This window comes from Leptonychotes weddellii, chromosome 5 (assembly GCF_054177405.1).
Source record: "Leptonychotes weddellii isolate Sample4059 chromosome 5, ASM5417740v2, whole genome shotgun sequence".
Taxonomy (NCBI): domain Eukaryota; kingdom Metazoa; phylum Chordata; class Mammalia; order Carnivora; family Phocidae; genus Leptonychotes; species Leptonychotes weddellii.
Window position 1 is genome coordinate 82,746,283 of NC_138373.1, and position 21,399 is coordinate 82,767,681.

A 21,399-nucleotide genomic window follows, 5' to 3' on the forward strand; every position below is an offset into this window, starting at 1 on the left:
TACATTACATCATTAGTTTTAGATGAAGTGTTCCATGATTCATTGTTTGTGCATAACACCCAGTGCTCCATGCAGAATGTGCCCTCCTCAATACCCACCACCAGGCCAACCCATCCTCCCACCCCCCTCCCCTCTAGAACCCTGTTTGTTTTTCAGAGTCCATCGTCTCTCATGGTTCGTCTACCCCTCCGATTTCCCCTGCTTCATTCTTCCCCTCCTGCTATCTTCTTCTTCTTCTTCTTTTTTTAACATATAATGTATTATTTGTTTCAGAGGTACAGATCTGAGATTCAACAGTCTTGCACAATTCACAGCTCTTACCAGAGCACATACCCTCCCCAGTGTCTATCACCCAGTCACCCCATCCCTCCCACCCCACCCCCCACTCCAGCAACCCTCAGAGGGTAGTTTTTATAGAAGGTGAGAGACATTCTTTTTTCTTCCTGAATTAAGAAGTCATGTATTCTTTATCAACTAGAATATATTTGAATATCCTATTTTTTTTTTTTCATTTTTCTGGTCTTAGTGTCTGTCTCTCTCTCTCTCTTACATTTCTAGAAACTTTATATAACTAATAATAAAATCACAAGCCTTCCTTCACCAGAAAGAGCATCATATCATGTTAATGAACTTTTGGTCTCTTTTCCCAGAATTATCTAGGTATCATGCTGCTATTCATTTGTCTTGAAAGTTTAGCGCAGATGATTTCAATTGCAAAAAGAAAAAAATCTACAGTTTTTACTTCTGTTCCTCATAGTCCATGACCCATTTCTGTCTTTTATCTAAGCCCATGAAAATGGCAAATGCCTACTTGTCATCTGCAATTCAATACCAATCCTACCTGTTTGATTCAAAGGATGTTTTGACTTTCTCATTGATAACTCACCAACATCAGTTTGCACTTAATTTTGAAATTCACTGACTATTGTGCAAGCTCTCCTTTCCATTATTTATTATAACCAAGTTTTTTGATTTCTCCTAATCATTAGTCAAGAGAGGGAGGCTAGTGAGGTGTCTAGGTACTTCCTAAAACATTTAGGCCTATGGTTCTGCTTTAACAGGGATACTTATCTGTGGCCAAATGCTTCATTTTAATTTAAATAATCTGTAATATTAAGTCAGGCAGTTTATCACACAATGGATGATTTTTTTTTTTAAAAGGATAGTGAAAACATTTTGGTTATTTTAGTCTTTGGTCCATGATCTAAGGACAGTGCTATTATAACAGTAAAATAAATTCTATGTGCAACTAAGACAAAAATTTGTGTGCTATCATGTGCTTATCCTCCCCACTCCCCACCTCACCCCCATCGGTGCCAGGTACGCTGTAATCATGGAGACAGTAGGGCCCGGACACTCTGGCCAGCAGCACCCCCACCTCTTTCTCTGCACTGAAAAAACAAGTTACAGAAAGTATTATAACAAAACTCATACATTCAACACTAAAATTATTAATGTTGAAGTTTGATTCAGGTTATTTTCATTAAAAACAAAGCCTTTGTATGATTTCCTGAAGTCCAAAGGGAAAAAAATCTTGTTAATTTCCTTTGACTCTCTTTCTATTGAATAGAGAATATTACAGTATCTTATCATTTCAGAGTTCATTGCTTTTTAGATTGTATTTCACATAACATGTAGATTTCTAGAACTCTTCATTACTTGAAAAAAGTAGTAATAGTATTCAAAAATACATTTTGACATATTAACACATGGCTGGTCAACCCAGACTTTTAAATAGAATAATGTTATTAATATATGATAGAAATATGCAATGATAGAATAAAATAGAATTCCTTTACCCTAAATCTCTCTCATTAGTCTATTGTATAATGCTAGGAAATAACACTCTCTGATAGGTAATACATATGGCAAATTTTCTATGGTATGTTTCAAAATAAAAGGTCAGATTTAGTGAACTTTTAGAGGTTTATAAGTTCTGGCTTATAATGATCAAGTTTATCTTCTTGTTCTGTACTAAGTGATGCCCCAAATGAGTCTACATTTTGAAAATTTTTGTTCTCAGACTAAAAATCATCTTTTTTTTTTTTTTTTACATAGTTAATGATAGAAGGCAGTGAAATCTGTGCTTTTCTTATTTTAGTTCTGATCCTGGAGAAATGTTATCTTTTTGACTTACTACCTGTCATTATCAAATATTCCAAGTCAATATATTGTGGATTATAACTTGTGTTTGTGGTTTTTTTACCTCTTTTTACTGTGATACTCATGATAGTAGAATTTGCTAAGTTATCCTCTTAGTTGAAGCTCATTAGTAAGAGGATAATAGGCATAACAGTCTTTTATAAAGTATTATTTTTCCTAAGATTTAGGTAAAACAGGGAAAAGAGAAGATAACCCTTCTGCTTAAAAATTATTTTACTCTAGACTGATGAATCACTGGTCTGTACCTCTGAAACCAATAATACATTGTATGTTAATTTAATTTAAATTTTAAAATGTTAAAAAAATTATTTTACTCTAACAGCATAGTACTCAAGTTTAACATCTGTTTAAAGTTGCCCAAACAAGCTTCACATCTTCCTATTATTTTCTTTTTCTTCCTATTATTGACAAAAAGTATTCCCAAAGGTCTCAATAAGGCAGGTGATTGAAATGTGTCAAGATGGTTTTTGATAGTTCTAGTGAATAACTAATTAAATGGTCTTAATTTATATGTTTCTAAATCAGACTATTTATTTCATTAGTTGATTAGTGTTTAACTTTTTTATAATCAACTTTAAATGAGTATCAATGAATATTTACTAGCAGATGTAATGCCATTAAATCCAGACATTAAAAAAAAATTAAAGCATTAAAGAAATATCAACTATCTAAGCATTCAGTTTTATATGATGATTACCTGGCCTAATTTACCCAAAATTGTGTGCTAGCCAAATTATAATTAAATCATTTCACTAATTCCAACGCTTAAAATAACTGATCATCTTATTAAAAATGAGTAATTTAAAATTACTTTGTTACATTTTTCACTTATAATCCCATGAGCATTTCACATGTAATTTTGTAAAAAGGCCCTAAAAACCAAATTTGAAATTCTATGTTATGTTCTTTTTATGTTCTAAGTTAGCAGACAGTTTCCCTTTTGTTGGATAGCACAGTGATTGACACATTGTAATTACTGAATTTTTACATTTTTATTTTCTAGTTGAAAGGGTCTGAATTTTTAAGAGTATGCAGTATGTATTAAATTTGATATATCTAGTGTATGTCTATGTATTTATAAGTGTGTAAATATATACATGTGTATATCTATACACTACATGCGAGCAATCTATATGCATACTTAGCTTTCTAAATTCTACCGAATATTCAACAGGATCAGATTGCTAATTTGATAGGCAAGAGTCATCTCTTGTTATTGTTTATACTGAACTTTTTCACTTCAAGGAAAATTGTTGCTGAATATTGATTATGGATATTAATTTTGTGAACTGTCTTTATCCTTTCCTCTAATTATTTACTAGGGTTGCATTACTTTCAAATTTGTAGAGCTCTTAATGCACTGAAGATATTATTTTTTTTACCTGGCACTTAATGGAAATATTTTGCCAGTGTGACATTTGTGCAGACATTTGAAGTTTTATGTAGCTGGATCATAATCCTCTGTGTGTGTGTGTGTGTGTGTGTGTGTGTGTGTGTGTTTAGTTTGGAAAATCTTTTTATATTTCAAGGTAGTCTAAGTATTTGTTTGGCTTTTATTTTATATGTACCATTTCATCTTTTTAAATTTGCTTTTTATCTAGAATTTATATTTGTATATATTAGAAGGTTCAGTTCTCATTTTTTTCCATAGAATGTTTCTCTTTTTTTTTCCACTCATGAACTAATTCATCAATCATTGATTTTTATATTTTCTTTTTCATATTTTGACATTTCACAACTGTCCACTACATATCATTCATTTATATTTTGAGTCTTAAATCATTGTCCCATAATTTGGGTTAAATTTTACAATATGTTTTAATAACCCACTAGGGTGTTACTCTCCTAATATATTCTGATTCTTATCAGTTTATTCTCTCAGATAAAATGTATGTAGTTTTTTTTTTTTTCAGTTTCCTAAACAAATATGAATAGCTTTTGATTGAGATTGGGTTAAACCCGTAAATTTGTGTGGGTAGAACTGAACACTTAATAATTCTATAGAATTCGGTCTTCTTAATCAGGGACATTGTAAGGCCATCGGTAAGGTCTTACCATTTTCTGTATATGGTTAAAAACATTTCTTGGTAATGTTGTTCAAAAACATATTACTTTTTGTTGCTATTGTGAACAGTTTTTTTATTGTGTCTACTAAGGGGTCATTGCTATTGTATAGAAAAGCTAACAAGGTATATTAATATGTTGAGTAGTCTGTCCTGTTCATGTGCTAGCTTATTAGTGATGGGGAGTTCTTCCACTGAGACACATGAATAGTAAGTATACTGGATAGATGAATAGAATTTTATTTCTCTCAGCCAATATCTTGTATTTTCTTAGTATTCTTCTAGTTACATGTTATTTTTAATAAATATCATGCTTTATAAGCAAAGTAGCTCAGGGCTATTACAATTATGGGACTAGCTTGATAATGTTTTATAGGTTTATGAAAATCTGTATTTTGTGACCTTGGGGGTGTATTTCACATTAGATCATTTCACTCCTTAGAACGCTCATATTTTTGTGATATTATCAAAACAGAACTAAAAATGATTGAAATATTTTGGCCTTCTCATTTTTATCATTCATGACAGTAAATTAAGCTATGCTAATGATTTATTTAGCATATTTTCTTAATAAGCTAGGAGCTTAATGGCATGTAAAAAGCTTAACCCATGTTAACATCTTTCTAGGATGTTCCTGACAAAGAACCAGAAAGCTGTAGATTAGCAGACTCTTCTATCACACAGTGATATTAAAATATCTTTGAAACAACTACCAGTTGAAATATTAGCTATCAGACCAGAGGTTATTATTACTTTTGGTGTATTAATTTATTCATGATAGCTACTTAATACATTCATATTAAAACATAGATTTCAAAAAAGTATTCTTTAGAAGAAAGAGTAAAAATATTCGCCACATAAAATAAGTGTCATTGAATTTACGGTAATTATTATATTACAGCTCATGGGGCATTCAGAATGGGACCACAAACGAGGGGCAAGAGGATCACAGGTAAGTTTATTTTCCTTTCCGTTTTTTTGAATTTTGTTTCTTAACATTTTGAGCCATGAGTCTTCTAAAACTCAAGCAATAACAAGTAGAGAGAGGAAGAGGCAAATAATCATGCCATTTGTTTTTATTTAAGTTAGCTGTGATTAAAGTCTGGTTTCAAATCCCAGAGGCAGATGCCTGTATATTCTTCCTGAGAGCTTTCTGGTATCCCAGATTGGTTGTGTTTATATGAATGTAGATTTTATATTCATCTTGTCTCTGCACAATACATTTTGATCAGCAACCCACTCTCTTGCTTTCATTCACTTCCTTTGATAATTTTTCTATGTATTTTCTTTCTTTCTCTATCTTCCTGTTTTTGGTTAAATATTTTGAAACATAATCAAAGTAAACCCTGAACTAATTACAGATTCTGTCTCCAAATTAACTGTCTTCGTCTTAGGGAAATAGAAAGATGAAAGGACCTATTATTTTTGAAAAGAAACAAATTCTGAACCTTTCTATATTACCAGATTGTTTTCATTGTCTTACTTTATGTCTTAGGCAAGGGGAAAAACTTCCATGACGCATCTATGCTTTTTAATGACCTAATTAGACAATGTGGATTTGTTTTGCTTCCATAATTACTTTGCCTGACAGAATGAGGACTGAGTTTTACACGAAGAAAATTCTCTCTCCTCCTGCGGTATTTTGTGAAGAAAGATGAAAATCCTTTATCTCTTAGCAGCCTGTGTGTTTACCTGATTGTAGACAGCCAAATAAAAATTAAGTGGGTGGGATATTTTTACCTCTCCTGCTCACACTTTCTGTTTGCTACTAAAAAATATGGCTAAAAGAAAGCAAGCTGAATATACAGTACTGTATGTGAGAGTTCATTATCGAATGTGAGATTCTCCCAGGTTTTTTACAAAGCTGACATGGACCTGTGCTGTCACTAAGTTTGCCTGGTGGTTATTAATTGAGGGCACTGGGAAAATAAAACCCAGTCAGTCAGTTGTTTTAAGTTGAGATTTTAATAGCCGTGGTTTTATTTTTATCCATTATCAACTTGATTAGTAGGTAATATAAACCAGTCCAATTAAGCTAGTTATCTGAAAGAATTTGTCTTGCCTTCCTTCACTCTTACTTCCCTTTTCCATTTTCTCTGTCAACTCTCCCTCTATACACACCTGTAATATTTTAAGTCAGAATTTGCTGCAAGATTGGGAATGAAATGATGAATGTATGGTAAATGCTATGTGCTTCGAAACCAATGAAAAACTAAAGATGAGGGGCACCTAGGTGGCTCAGTCGTTGGGCGTTTGCCTTCGGCTCAGGTCATGATCCCAGGGTCCTGGGATCGAGCCCCACATCAGGCTCGGCGGGAAGCCTGCTTTTCCCTCTCCCACTCTCCCTGCTTGTGTCCCTCTCTCGCTGTGTCTTTCTGTGTCAAATAAATAAATAAAATCTTAACAAAACAAAAACAAAAACTAAAGATGAGCACAAGAAATTCAGCAGTTCTTCATTATTGCCACCAAAAACATTTTGATATTCAAAATATGCCAAGTAACTTCAGGACGACATGCCCTTTCAAAGTAAGGTAGTGCTATATATGTTTGTTTAAAATAAGTATTATTTACTCATATGACCTGTTTGGGTTTTTTCCAAGTTTTTATTTAAATTCTAGGTAATTAACATACAGTATAATATTGGTTTCAGGGGTACAGTATAGTGACTCAACACTTCCATACGACACCTGGTGCTCATCACAGAAAGTGCCCTCCTTAATCCCCATCACCTATTTCACCCATTCTCCCCCTCCCGCCCAGTCCCGCCAACCCCTGCCATCTCCCCTCTGGTAACCATCACTTTGTTCTCTAGAGTTAAGAGTCTGTTTCTTGGTTTGCCTCCTCTTTCTTTCCCCATCCTCCCTTTGCTTGTTTGTTTTGTCTCTTAAATTCCACATATGAATGACATCATATGGTATTTGTCTTTCTCTGACTGACTTATTTCACTTAGCATAATACTCTCTAGCTCCATCCACATCATTATATATATATATATAATATATATATAAAATATATATAATATATATTATATATAAAAAATATATAATATATATAAAATATATATAATATATATAATATATATAAAATATATATATATAATATATATATATAAATATATATATGTATTTACGTACATACATAAACAAATACAGTCACACAATGGAATATTACTCAGCCATAAAAAAAGAATGAAATCTTGCCATTTGTAACCTGACATATGACCTACTTGAATATATGTATTTTTGGGTTTGGATTGGTTACTATATTGGATTGGTTATTATAAATTAGAAGAAAAATGTCATAAAAGCACAATAAGCACAATATTAATAGGTGTTAAATTTAAACATAAAAACCCAGAGTGAAAAATTTTAAATTCCAGATATTGCACATAGCTAGAAAATTTCAAAATTCCACACGCACAAAATATATTCATAAATAAAGTTTGATCACATTTGAAAGCCTGAGATGGTTCTGAAAGGCAAATGCATTAGAACCTTCTTGCCTGAACTACCATTATCAACATCAAGGTCTGTCTGAGACCTTTCAACTAGCTAAAGTATTTGCAATGATCATACCTTTGTCTCACTTTGATTCCTCACTCATAAAAATTGTCAAGGTAAAAAGCAAAAACATACACCAAAAACTAAAAACAGTAACTGTAACAAAAACCATTGAAATTTCAGATAAATTAAGTATTAGGTAATAATTTCTTATCTAATTTTAATTGCCCAGTGGGGGTAAAAAGACACTGTATTTATGTTTTAGATCATTGATCCCTTATCTTGCTGTTATTTCCTTGATAATATGTCTAAAGCCTTTTAGCTATTTGAAAGGAATTTCAGACAGACTGCATCTGAATACAGATTTCTTAATAATTTAGGCATACTCAAACCCCACCTCAGTTTAGTTTAATTGAAGACAGTAAGTTTTTAAGCACTTACTATATGTACAGCATTGTAGTAGGTCTAAGTCTGAGGAGAAACTGAGTTGACAAGGTTACTGCGTTCCAAGAGCTCACAAGTTATGTTTGGATAGGTCAATACTTGAATATATAATCTGCTATATAAGGTAGTCTAGTAAGTGTAAAATTAGTTATATAAGCAAAATGTGATAGGAGTTTAGGTGGGATAGAGTATCCTTAGTAAAACTACTTCTTGGAGTTGCTATCTGAAGTGAACCTTCAACATTGGGTAAGGTTTTATTTTTTTTATTATTTTTAAAATTTTTTAAAAGATTTTATCTATTTATTTGAGAGAGAGAGAGCATGAGCACGGGGAGGGGCAGAGGGTAAAGCAGACTCCCCGCTGAGCAGGACTCCAGATGCAGGGCTCCATCCCAGGACTCTGGGATCAGGACCTGAGCTGAAGGCAGACGCTTAACGGACTGAGCCACCCAGGTGCTCTGGGTAAGGTTTTAGAAGTACAATGGGAGGAAAAGGCAAAAGCTTGAGTAAGAGTCTACACTGGCAGAGTGTAGGATATGTCTGGATATATGTGAATTTTCTTTAAAACTGTTTGGTCAACACATATTGGCTAAGGATTGTTGCAGGAACTACTGTGAAGGAATGATTCAGAGAATGTCATATATTATTGATTAGACATGAGGAAGAAGTAAGGAGGGTAAAGATTTTGAAATCTAGTAGTTGAGGAATTAGTGCTCTTCACACTAGTTTATAGAGAAGACAATGAATTCAGTGTTAGCAGTGTTAAATGAGAAGTGACAATGACAATTCTCAAAGGAAATTTGAGACAGGTACTTGAGGTACCATTTTGGTGCTCTGTAGCCAGATTAGTGCCAGATTAGAGTTCTGTAGTCAGTTGGGAATGCTAATCATACATATGATAATTGAACTACATCAGGAGATAGATTGTAGAAGCAGATAATTATAACGGAAAAACAGAAGAAAGACTGATTCTTGGGAAGGCTCATTGGAAGGGCTGGGAGGAGCCTGGGGAGAGAATTAAAGCATGCCTGTGTTCTAGCTAGGAGACCAGTTAAAGGAGAAATGATGCAGAATCAAAAGTAGTATACTATCAGGTTACATTAGGAAGAGGGTTGAGACCACAAACAAAGGTTCAAGAAAACGAAAAACATGGGAAATGCATTTCAAAATAGTGATTAGCAGGACATTAGTGAACTTTGAGAATGCCATTTTGATCAAGAAGTGATGGAAAGCAGAATACAGAAATTAAGTGAATAGTGTAAGATAGTAGAATGTTCTCTTGGAGGAGTTTTGCTTTAGAAGAGAGAAATTCATTTTGGATATCTAAAAAAGGGGACTGGCTTGATGTTTGAGCATCAAGAAATGCCTAGTAAAAGCAGAGGTGTGTCAACTTCTGTGAGTGGGTAGCCTGCAAGACAAATTTTAACCTATTTTATGTTGACTCAAAAAAACACCAATATATGTCAGGCAATTTTTTTAGCCTCTAAGGAGTCAAAAATGAACAACTGTGGTCTTCAAGAAGCATACAGTTTTACCTAAAGTCAGCCTTAGGTAGAAGATAAAAAATAATCAGCTAATATTGAGAGCATTGATCATTATAAGATAGTTAAGCTTCTCCTGGCCTTCCCTCCATGTGCTTATTACTAAGTAAGAGATTTTCTCAAATTTGATGTGGTCCTCCAAAATTATATCATGTGTACACTATCACAGATAATGAGGTATGCCCTTCAAATATTTATCGTATGGAAAAATGCATATCTTGCTTCAAGTAAATTGCACCACTTAATTGCATATGATTTTGCAAACTCAGCAATAATTTAATTCAAATTGATTTATTTATTCTCAATAATTCTGTGATATAATTTGTCAGCTCACTCAAAGCTTTCTGGCGGTTTCTTCTTCTCCTTCTTGTTCTTCATCTCCTCCTCCCCCTTCCTCTCCCCCTCCTCCTCTTTGTTGTTTTTTAAGTATATATTCTCAGATAGTAGATCATCCAAATTAGGGAATATGCTAAACGATGGACTTCCAACAATATGCAGAACTCTTTTATCTGGCAGTATTCCCAGTAATACCAAATGAAGTCAGGGATGAAATTCTCAGAAGGCAATTAGTTTTTTATTTTTCTTTAAATTCTTGAAGAAAAGTTTTCCAGTGGGAAGTGAAGAAGGGCAATAGAAAATCACTCTCCTTTGAAAAGGTTAAAAATGATAGGGGTGGATTCCAAGGAGCCTTGTGGGAAAAGATTCCTTCAGTTTCTGAATTTGTGAACTTGCTAAGATTTTAATGTACTAGGAACCAGCAGGCTCCTTTTTACCAATAGTTAGAGACTAGCAGGTTCTTTAGTTACTTAGCTTATTATTGATGACTTACATGCTGACTACCAGCCAGGCTTTAGCAAATAGACTTAAGACCACTTGTTGAAGAAAAAAACTTTTTGTGTGATTTATCTAGTTCTGTAGACGATGAAATTCTGGTTTGTATGTTCCTAAATAAGTGAAATACTGTATGTACAATACAAGAAGATAGCTGAATATTCTGATGGGAAAAATAAGTTATCAGATATACTAAGCTATTGGTTTGCTTAAAAATAAAACAAATATGGATATGTAATGTACCAAAATTTATGGGATGCTGCAAAAGCAGTTTTAGGAGGAAAGTTCATAAAGATAGAATCTATCTCAAGAAACAAGAAAAGTCTCAAATAATCTAACTTTACACCTCAAGAAACTAAAGAAAGAAGAAACAAAGTCCAAGATTAGTAGAAGGAAGGAAATGACAGATTAGAGAAGAAATAAATGAGATAGAGACTAAGAAGAAAATGAAATTAGAAGCTGGTTCTTTGAAAAGATAAACAAAACAACCTTTAGATTCACCAAGAAAAGAAAGAGGGCTCAAATAAATGAAATCAGAGATGAAAGAGATGTTACAACTGATACCAGAGAAATACAAAGGATCCTAAGAGACTACTATGAGCAATTATATGCCAATAAATTGGACAACCCAAAAAGAGTGGATAAATCCCTGTAAACATACAACCTACCAAGGCTGAATCATGATGAAATTGAAAATCTGAATAGACCAATTACTAGTAGGGAGATTGAGTCAGTGATCAGAAAAGTTTCAACAAAAGTCTGGGACCAGACAGTTTCATTGGTGAATTCTACCAAATATTCAAAGAAGAATTTCTTCTTCTCAAATTCTCTCAAAAAATAAAAGAGGGGAAACTCTTCCAAACACATTTTATGAGGCCAGCATTACCCTGATACCAAAACCATACAAGGATGACATACAAAAAGAAAACTAAAGGACAATATCTCTAATGAACATAGATGTAAAAATCCTCAGCACAAAATTAGCAAATCAAAATCAACAATACATTAAAAGGATCATACACTGTGATTAAGTGGGATTTATTCCAGGGATGCAAGGATCGTCCAACATTCACAAATCAGTCAATGTGATGTACCACATTAACAAAATAAAGGATAAAAATCATATAGTCATCTCAGTAGATGTAGATAAAGTGACAAAATTCAGCATCCATTTATGGTAAAAATTCCCAACAAAGTGTGTATAGAAGGAATGTATCTTAACATAATAAAAGCCATACATGACAAGCCCATAGCTAATATCATTCAACAGTGAAAAGTGGAAAACTTTTCCTCTAGGATCAGGAATAGATGTTCACGCTCACCACTTTTATTCAACAGAGTACTGGAAGTCTTAGCCAGAGCAATTAACCAAAAGAAAAGAAAAAATATAAAGCATCTAAAGGAAGAACCAAATTACCATTTGCTGATGTCTTGAATTTTTTTTTTAAAGATTTTATTTATTTCACAGAGAGATCATGAGAGCAGGAACACAAACAGGGGGAGTGGGAGAGGGAGAAGCAGGCTTCACGTGGAGCAGGGACCCTGATGTGGGGCTCGGTCCCAGAACCCTGGGATCGTGACCTGAGCCAAAGGCAGACGCTTAATGACTGAGCCACCCAGGCGTCCCTGATGCCTTGAGAATAAATATAGAAAACCCTGAAGACTCCATTAAAAAATGCTTAGCACTAATAAATGGATTCAGTGAAGTTGCAGGATAAAATTTCAACATGGAGAAATCTGCTATGTTTCTTTACCCTAATAATGAATTATCAGAAAGAGAAATAAAGAAAACAGTCTCATTTACAATTGCACCAAAAATAATACAATACCTAAGAATCAATTTAATGAAGGGAGAAAAAGACCTGTCTATTGAAAACTGTAAGGCATTAATGAAAGAACTTGAAGACAAAAATAAATGGAAAGATATTCTGTGCTCATGGATTCAAAGAATTAATATTGTTAAAATATTCATACTGCCCAAAGCAATGTACAGAGTCAGTGTAATCCATATCAAAATTCCAATGGCATTTTTCACAGAAATAGAATAATCCTAAAATCTACATGGAATCTCTCTCTCTCTCTCTCTCTCACACACACACACACACACACACACAAATAGCCAAAGCAATCTTAAGAAAGAACAAAGTTGGAGGCATCATACTCCCTGATTTCAAACTGTATTACAAAGCTACAGTAATTAAAACAGTATGGTTTTGGCATAAAAACAGACACATGGATCAATGAAACAGAATGGAGAGCCCAGAAATAAACCTACACATATATGGTAAATAAATTTATGACAAAAGAGCCAAGAATATACAGTGGGGAAAGGAAAGGCAGCCTCTCTTTAATAAATGGTGTTGGAAAAATTGTACAGCCACATGCAAAAGAAGGAAACTGGATTACTGTCTCACACCATACACAAAAATAACTTTAAATGGATCGAAGATTTGAATGTAACACTTGAAACCATAAAACTCCTAGGAGAAAACATAGGCAGTAAGCTCCTTGATATAGGTATTGGCAGTAATTTTTTTTTAAATCTGACAACCAAGGCAAAGAGAGGAAATAAAAGCAAAAATAAAAATCCAGCCGAAAAGCTTCAAAAGCAAAATAAACAAAATTTTTGCAACAAAAGCAAAAATACACATCTGAACTGAATTGAAAAGCTTCTAAATACCAACAAAATGAAAAGGCAACCTATTGAATAAGAGGTAACAATTGCAAATCATGTATCTGACAAAGGGCTAATATCTAAGACATATATAGAACTCATACAACTCAATAGCAAAAACTTAATTGATTAAAAAAGGAGCAGAGGATCTGAATAGACGTATTTCCAAAGAAGACATACAGATGGCTAACAGGTATGTGAAAATATGCTCAACATCAGTAATCATCAGGGAAATGCAAATCAGAACCACATGAGTTACTACCTCATGGCCCGTCAGAATGACTAGTATCCGAAAGACAAGAAATAGCAAGTGTTGGTGAGTGTGTGGAATAAAGAGAACTCTTTTTTTTTTTTTTTAAAGATTTTATTTATTTGGCAGAGAGAGACACAGAGAGAGAGGGAACACAAGCAAGGCGAGTGGGAGAGGGAAAAGCAGGCTCCCCGCCGAGCAGGGAGCCCGATGCGGGGCTCGATCCCAGGACCCCGGGATCACGACCTGAGCCGAAGGCAGACGCTTAACCCACTGAGCCACCCAGGCGCGCTGTAAAGAGAACTCTTATCCATTGTTGATAAGAATGTAAATTGGTGTATCACTGTGGAAAACAGTAGGAAGGTTCCTCAAAAAATTAAAAATAAAACTACCATATGATCCAGCAACTCTACTTCTGGCTGGTTTTCTGAAGAAACTGAAACACCAGTTTGAAAGGATATATGCACGCCCATCTTCATTGTCGCCATAACCAACATATGGAAACAAACAGTGTCCATTGATAAATGACGGATAAAGAAATCACTATGTGTATTAAATATACACACCCACATATACTTACGGTGGAATATTACCCAGCCAGAAAGAAGAATGAAATCATGATGGACCTCTAGGGCATTATCTAAGTGAAATAAGTCAGACAGAGAAAGACAATACCATATGATCTCTCTTCTGTGTGGAATCTTAAAAAAGAAAAAAAAGCTTATAAATACAGAGAACACGGTAGTGGTTTCAAGAGGTAGGGGGTAGGAGAAACAGGTGAACTGTTTTTCGTGTTTTATTGTTTTGTTTTTTGGGTTTTTTTTAGTTTAAATAAATTGAATAAAAATTTAAAAATAAATACTAAAAATAAGTAAATAAATTATCTGTGTCCTATTTAGTAGCATAGCTTTAAGTCTATCACATACTGGAGGCTCCAACAATGAAACTTCTAGAATAAGAAGGGTGTACCTATATAAATTAGCTTCTGCAGCACTATTTTAAGTCTTAAGGATGAATTTTAATGGCAAGTTGTTATACTTCAGTATCCTGTCCACTTGGGTATTCAAGAGAATGATCTGTTAATAACAGCTACTAAAGTTGATAAACATAAGCATTTGCCTCCTAGGAATCTAATTTAGGGAAAGATCAATTCTTTTCTGGATTAAATAATTTGTTTTAGATAAGAGTGTAAAGAGTAATTTAAATGCTGTCCCAGACTTACCTGGAATAATGCCATATGAATTTATTAAAGTTAATTCCATTTAATATACTTAAAAAGACAACCCCCCAGATTTTTCAGGAATGTATTCCAAGGGATTAACGTGAGCAGACTGGGAGTCCATTATTACATTGTCCAAACTGCCGATGTGTCGCTAAGGAATAATTCATGCTCTAGGTGAAGCTGCCTGCCAGTATGACTTTTTTGGCAAATACAGTGTTTTTTTACTTGAACTTCCTCCTCCTTTTTTACTTTTCCATATATTGATCTAACAACTGTTACCATTTTTTGGGCAATTCTCCAATTCTTTTTGGTTGTCATGTTGTGAATTTGTTTTAATTTTGTTCGTACAGATCAAAATGCTAAATATTTATATTTGCCTGAGCCCTAAACTTTTTGGGAGTGGCCTTGTCATCTCATACAAAAGTGCCAGGAAAAGGACCTGACTGTTTAATACTTATCGAATGGCCTCCTATCTTAGGGCTACAGACATCATTTACATGAGATGCCATATACCTGTCTTTGTTAAATCAGAACTTTTTTAGTGCATTTAAAAAAACAAAATCAAGATAGGTATTTCATACCCATCTTGTCCATTAAATCCTCCTCTAGGTGTTTTAAATTTTACCCACTAGTCAGATCTAAACTTTTGGACAATCCCTCCCCCACATTCTGTGAAATTGCTTTTATTTAGTTTTGTTTTACTGTTATATCTTTAATTTACATTGACAAACTTTATAAGGCATAGTCTTAAACATTTGTCCTGATAGGAATGTTTTTGAAAATGTCCACAGCATCCAAAGAAGATGCACAGACATTTCTTTTTATCATAGTTCTGGGAAAGGAAAATGGTGTTTCTCTTTAACAACTGAACTCGGTGGTTTATTACTGCTCTGGCATCTCTGGTCTCTCCCCAGCAGAGGCCAGTAGCAAACTCACCCATCCATAGTTCATGTGTTAATGAAAAAATGTGTCCAGACATAGTCATGTGTCCCCTGGGAGGCAAAATTGCTTCTGGTTGAGAACCTGTGAGAGTAGCATAATCTCTTTGCCATGCATATAGAAGATAATAAATAAATACTTACTAATGAATTTGATATTTCATATAGGAAAAAGGGAAAATACTTCTTAGGTGTGTAGGCTTTCAAGGTTTCAGTTTCCATCTTTAAGTCTACTAAATAATTTCAAAGAGCACATTCATTTTGTATTGAGGTATTCACAGTAGACTCATTCCTAGAAACTAGGAGGAGAAAATGCACCCTTTCCACACTTCAGCATTCAAGAAATTCCAAGGAACAGCCTCAGACAGAATGTGGCTCTGTCCATGCGGTGGTTGCACAGAACATGTGTTTCTGGTGAACCAGTGGATGACCTTGAGTAAATCACTCTTTATTGAAGCCCCTGGTCTCTCTAAAATGGTATCGATGAACAGGAATTAAACAAGTCCACAGAAATAAAAGGGAAAATTGCCTCTGGCATTTATGCTCTCTCCCCTCCATGTTTATAGATCAGTAGACCTGTTGTTTCATACTTATTGAATGACCCTCTTATTTGGGGACTGTGGATAACATTCACATGACACGTGTACTACCTTATGTTTGTTTTTTGCCAAATCAGAAGCTTCTGGTACATTACATGAAACACAATAAAGACATGAAATAAGCAGCTATATAGATGACAGGTGTTTATCTGCAGGTGCTGTAAATAGCTTAAGCAATAGTCACATTTATTAAGTGGGCAAAAGCATACTTTGAGGAAAATAAAAACAATAATATTGCCCTCCACTCACTAGAATAACAGAAGAAATATGTGCTATCTGGAGAACTGTTCATTTTATCTTTGAATCACAAAACCTGACAAAGGGAAGTCATTTTTATTGCATGCTGGCATAGAATAGCTCTTATTCTTCATTAATTATGAAACATATTTTATAAGGAAAGTTTTGGGGGTTGATTTTTAAAAATTTTTACCTACTTATAGATAAAACTGATGAAAAAAATTGAGCTGAACATCATTAGATTCTCACAGGAGACAAAAATCTAAGACTAGGGTATATTGACTTGAGCAAACCACCAGCGAGAGTAATAGGTGAAGTGCAGAAGGTCGGAAGAGAGTTAGAAGGCCAGTTAACTAGGAGGCGTGAATTAAGGCTACAGAAATAAGAAATGGCTCTGGGAAATAGTTGCTCTTTTAAAGTAAACATGGACATCTCTTTTGGTGCAGGTGTATTTATAGAAATTTGGAGAGAGTGAATGTTTTTATTTAATTTCTTAGTAATGCATATCTAGGTTATATGCAAAAATATGTATTTGTAATATGTAGCAATCTTATTCATGGTATAGGAATTTTTCTTTACTTCCATTGTAGGGGATGAACTAAAAGTTTATTTAAGAGCATTCCCCCCCCCCATGATTTTATGTTGTCATTTAAGCTACTGATTTTTTTTTTATAGGATTTTACATTGGTGAATGAAGGTTGCTTGGCAGTTCTGTTCTCAATTTAAATCATTATCCCATTTTGTGTAGAATGCAGCTATTGCATAAAATTAAGTAAATGCAAGGAACTGGTGCTAATAATTACAAAGCAAAATCCTTGCACAACATTAGAGATATTAGTGAACTGAAATTATCTCAAAATATACAAAAATGAAGCTTCTTGTCAAGTTTCATTTTCCAGGTCATAGGGTGTTTTGTTTTATTATTTTGTTTTGTTTTGTTTTTGTTTTGTTTTTGTGGTGATGCCTTATGCAGTAACCTATTCCAGGAAAACTCTTAGTGTTACAAGTCAAAGCTTATTCTTACTGGGAATCTACAGGTTATCACACTTGAATCAAAATAGTTTGCTTCCTGAATTTTGTGGCCGGATGATTAAATACTTATGGGTGACAGTTCACCCTTGGATCTCTATAGCGATTTCCATTTTAGAATTTTGAAACCATGCTTCTTTTCTTTTCAAATAATTTTAACCCCAAATATACAGAAAGTTTACACAGCATCAGTGATACACACTTAAATGAGCAATTAAAAAAAGTGTTTGGGAGGAAAACTCTCAGAAGGAGATTGTGGGTGAGACAAACAGATGGAATAGAAATCTCAAACCAGTGTGATCAATCAGGAAGATAAAGAAGTGCAAATGGATATAAAAGCTCTAGTTCTCCAAGGATTAAAAACAAAGGACTGGAGAGAAGTCTGTCTATTAAAAATGATGCAAAAGAGATTCACGGGAAAAAGGATTAGTAAATAGCAGAAAGATCACTTCATGAATTGAAATAAGACCATGACCACTGCAGCCATGTTGAGAAGGTGAACATGCGTAAAAACATGCATAAAAGCCCTTTGATCCCGGGCATCATGATTTGGGGTGGGACTGGAGAGTGAGGTCGGCAGGTCTTAAACCCATTTTTACTACTCATTATCACTAGTCAGGATTACGGTGAGTCACTGCCATAACTTGTTGGCAGTTCTCTCATACTTCAAGAGTGCGGCCGTGTGATGCATATTTGTTATGTTTTTAGGCCTTTGTATGGTTTTAAAAAAAAATCCCAACATACCAAGTCAATTTGTGAACTCTAATCCTAGAACAATTTTGTTTTCTTTTTGATGTAGAAATACAGCATGACTTTAAATAAGTTTTGGTAAATACTGTAGTATCCTCCCAGCAGTCCGAGTATGGCAACCCAACACCCCAAATAGATTTTTAATGAATATTTCTTTTCTTTTTTATTAACATATAATGCATTATTTGTTTCAGGAGTATAGGTCTGTGATTCGTCAGTCTTACACAATTCACAGCACATACCCTCCCCAATGTCCATCACCCAGCCACCCTATCCAACCCTCAGTTTGTTTCCTGAGATTAAGAGCCTCTTATGATTTGTCTCCTTCTCTGGTTTTGTCTTGTTTCATTTTTCCCTCCCTTTAATGAATATTTCTAAAATAAATGAACGCATGTTAGAATTTATGAACTTAGACTTTAATCAAGTAAATTTTCTTAAACCAGTGTGCTTTGAAGAAATTTCTAAAATTCATAATAAAATATAGCAACCCCCTAGGATTTATTGAAATGATTTCTAAAGCATAACTCGTAAGGCCAAAAAACCTTTTTTTTTTTTTTTTTTTTTACTTACGCTATTCCTCTGCCTTCTGGCTTCTCTGTTTCAAAGCATGCAGGTAAGTTGAGATCCCCTCATTTTAATATCTTTGATGCCATATTGTAGGGTGGTACTTTATTACTCGAACTGTAAACTGCCATTATGACGTGAGGGAAAATTGTCATGTTGATATTAATTAAGAAGAAGATAAAATTTAAATATATACTTTCCCATATAGGAACATGTGTTCCTCTCACTCTCAAGGCCAGTGTGGTTCTCCCTCCCTCCCCCCTTCTCTTTTGCTCTCATGACATGGACTTTTTGAGAGCAGGAGTGGTCATGTCTCATGAAGCACAGGGATCTGAAATTTACATAAGGACTTTAATAGAAACTTGTGACACATGATATGACCAGGCTTTTCATTATTTTTTGCCATTTATTTGGCTTAAAACCAATGGAACAAACTGAACTTGGCATTGCTATTTCTGTTCAAAAAGAAGAAAAATATATAATTTTACTATTTCTTATGTTTTGGTCTTGGCACTGTGGCCTTTGTTTATGGAAAAAGACAGGAGAGGAAAGTGCATTATTTTAACTTCACATGATAAATAATCATACCAAACTAAAATTTCCTTAAAAAGCATTTGTTCTTTTTTTTTAAAAAAAAAAAATTATCATTATTGCAGTGCACACTGTTACTAAGTCAGTGTAAGCTTGAAAAAAGAAATAATATTAATATCTTCTTTAAATAAACATAGGTTTAAATGCATCAGTAAGATGATTATGTGTCCCATTAGAATTCAACTAGTTTCTGTGCCTGTGTGAAAGGGAAACATCTCATCTTATTATGTATGTTATTTCCTCTTCATAAATTCTTATAGTAAAAAGGAGAAGCATTTAGATTTACTTTTTATTAAAAATGATAACGCACACTTATTGTCAGGCTTTCTTACAAGTGTTTTTGTTTTATGGACATGATTAGCTACTTTTAAAACATTAACTACTTTTATCTGAAGTGAATGTATACCAAATACTATTAAAGAAAAATAGGACTATAAGTAATGTCTGACTTCCAGATGTTTAAAGGAAGTTCTGTTTTCATCATTTTATGCCGTGGTAATCATGAAAATTTTAATTGGTAGATGCAGTATAGGAAGTAAACAGTCTTCCCAGAATGAACAATGTTTTATCCATATTATGTACATAACATATAGCAGATGTGGTATTACTTGAAGACTTTCTCCCTTTGTGTGTATTATATCTCAAACATGCAGCAAAGTACAATGAACAGTGTACAAAAATCAAATGCTCACTGTTTAAACTTAATAAATATTAACATCATGTTATATCTGATTGAAATATTGCTTAGAAGTATTCTCATTAAACTTTTTCATAATATGTACATTTTTTCTCATTAATAGATCTGTGTTTCATTAAATTTATTTCACTATACTTAACCATGTGGGATTTTACAGAATATGGAAAAAATTAGTTTGGGGAATATGAAAAAGAATTAGAGAATATGGAGGGGCACCTGGGTGGCTCAGATGGTTAAGTGTCTGCCTTCGGCTCAGGTCATGATCCCAGGGTCCTGGGATTGAGCCCCACGTTGGACTCCTGGCTCAGCGGGGAGCCTGCTTCTCCCTCTCCCTCTGCCTCTCCCCCTGCTCATGATCTCTTTCTCTCTCTGTATCTCTGTGTCTCAAATGAATAAATAAAATCTTTAAAAAAAAAAAGAACTAGAGAATATGGAAAGGAATATGGAAAAGATTAGTTTTTCAAGAAGATAAGCAAGATGCAGGGTTTTTTTGCATGTAAGCAGAGTACATTAATAAATATGTATACAAGTAATATCTACTTTAACACCATTTGCAACAAGCTGGTGGTGTATCACCAACATATTAATAAAGATGTATCCAGAAACAGGTTAACAGATAAATGCATGAGTGTAGTCATAAGCATGCCCTATATTAAAAAATAAAATAATCTCTTAGGAGATATTAAAAGAAAACAAGAAATTTTATTAACATTAAATATTCTCTTCCAAATAGATTAGTTTTGCTAATTAGACTTAAATTTTTTTAATCATATTTTAGAAAATCATCCCTGTATGGATCATCAGATCAACTTCTTAAAATCAACTTTATGTAAAGAAACTATAAAATTGGAAATGAATGTTATTATCTATCCCTGCTGTGTCATCTAAAAGTGTTACTTTCTATGCCTCGTATATAGATATATTTTTTAAAGATTTTATTTATTTATATGACAGAGAGAAAGAGAGCACACAAGCAGGGGGAACAGCAGAGGGAGAGGGAGAAGCAGGCTCCCCGCTCAGCAGGGAGCCCTATGTGGGGTTCGATCCCAGGACCCTGGGACCATGACCTGAGCCGAAGGCAGACGCTTAACCAACTGAGCCACCCAGGTGCCCCTTGTATATAAATATTTGTTATTTTAACAGCTTAAAAGATGAAGATGTTTTATATATTTTTATCTTAAAAGTATATTTATTTTTGTTGGAGTTAGAGTTAGAAATCATATATTCATCTCTTTCTTCAAAACCTTACAAGGGTTGTCCTATTTGCATATACAGTAAATAGTTTTTGCAGAACAGAATCAAAGAAT

General features: G+C 33.9%; 1 protein-coding gene across 1 annotated transcript in view; it reads left to right on the top strand.

Annotated features, from left to right (window-relative positions):
* PDE3A (phosphodiesterase 3A) overlaps positions 1-21,399 on the top strand; it is a 315,847-nt gene that overhangs the window by 185,760 nt on the left and 108,688 nt on the right. The window contains exon 2 of the mRNA XM_081821315.1: positions 5,128-5,178. Within this exon, the coding sequence (XP_081677441.1) occupies positions 5,128-5,178 (51 nt within the window). The remainder of the gene's footprint in view (positions 1-5,127; positions 5,179-21,399) is intronic.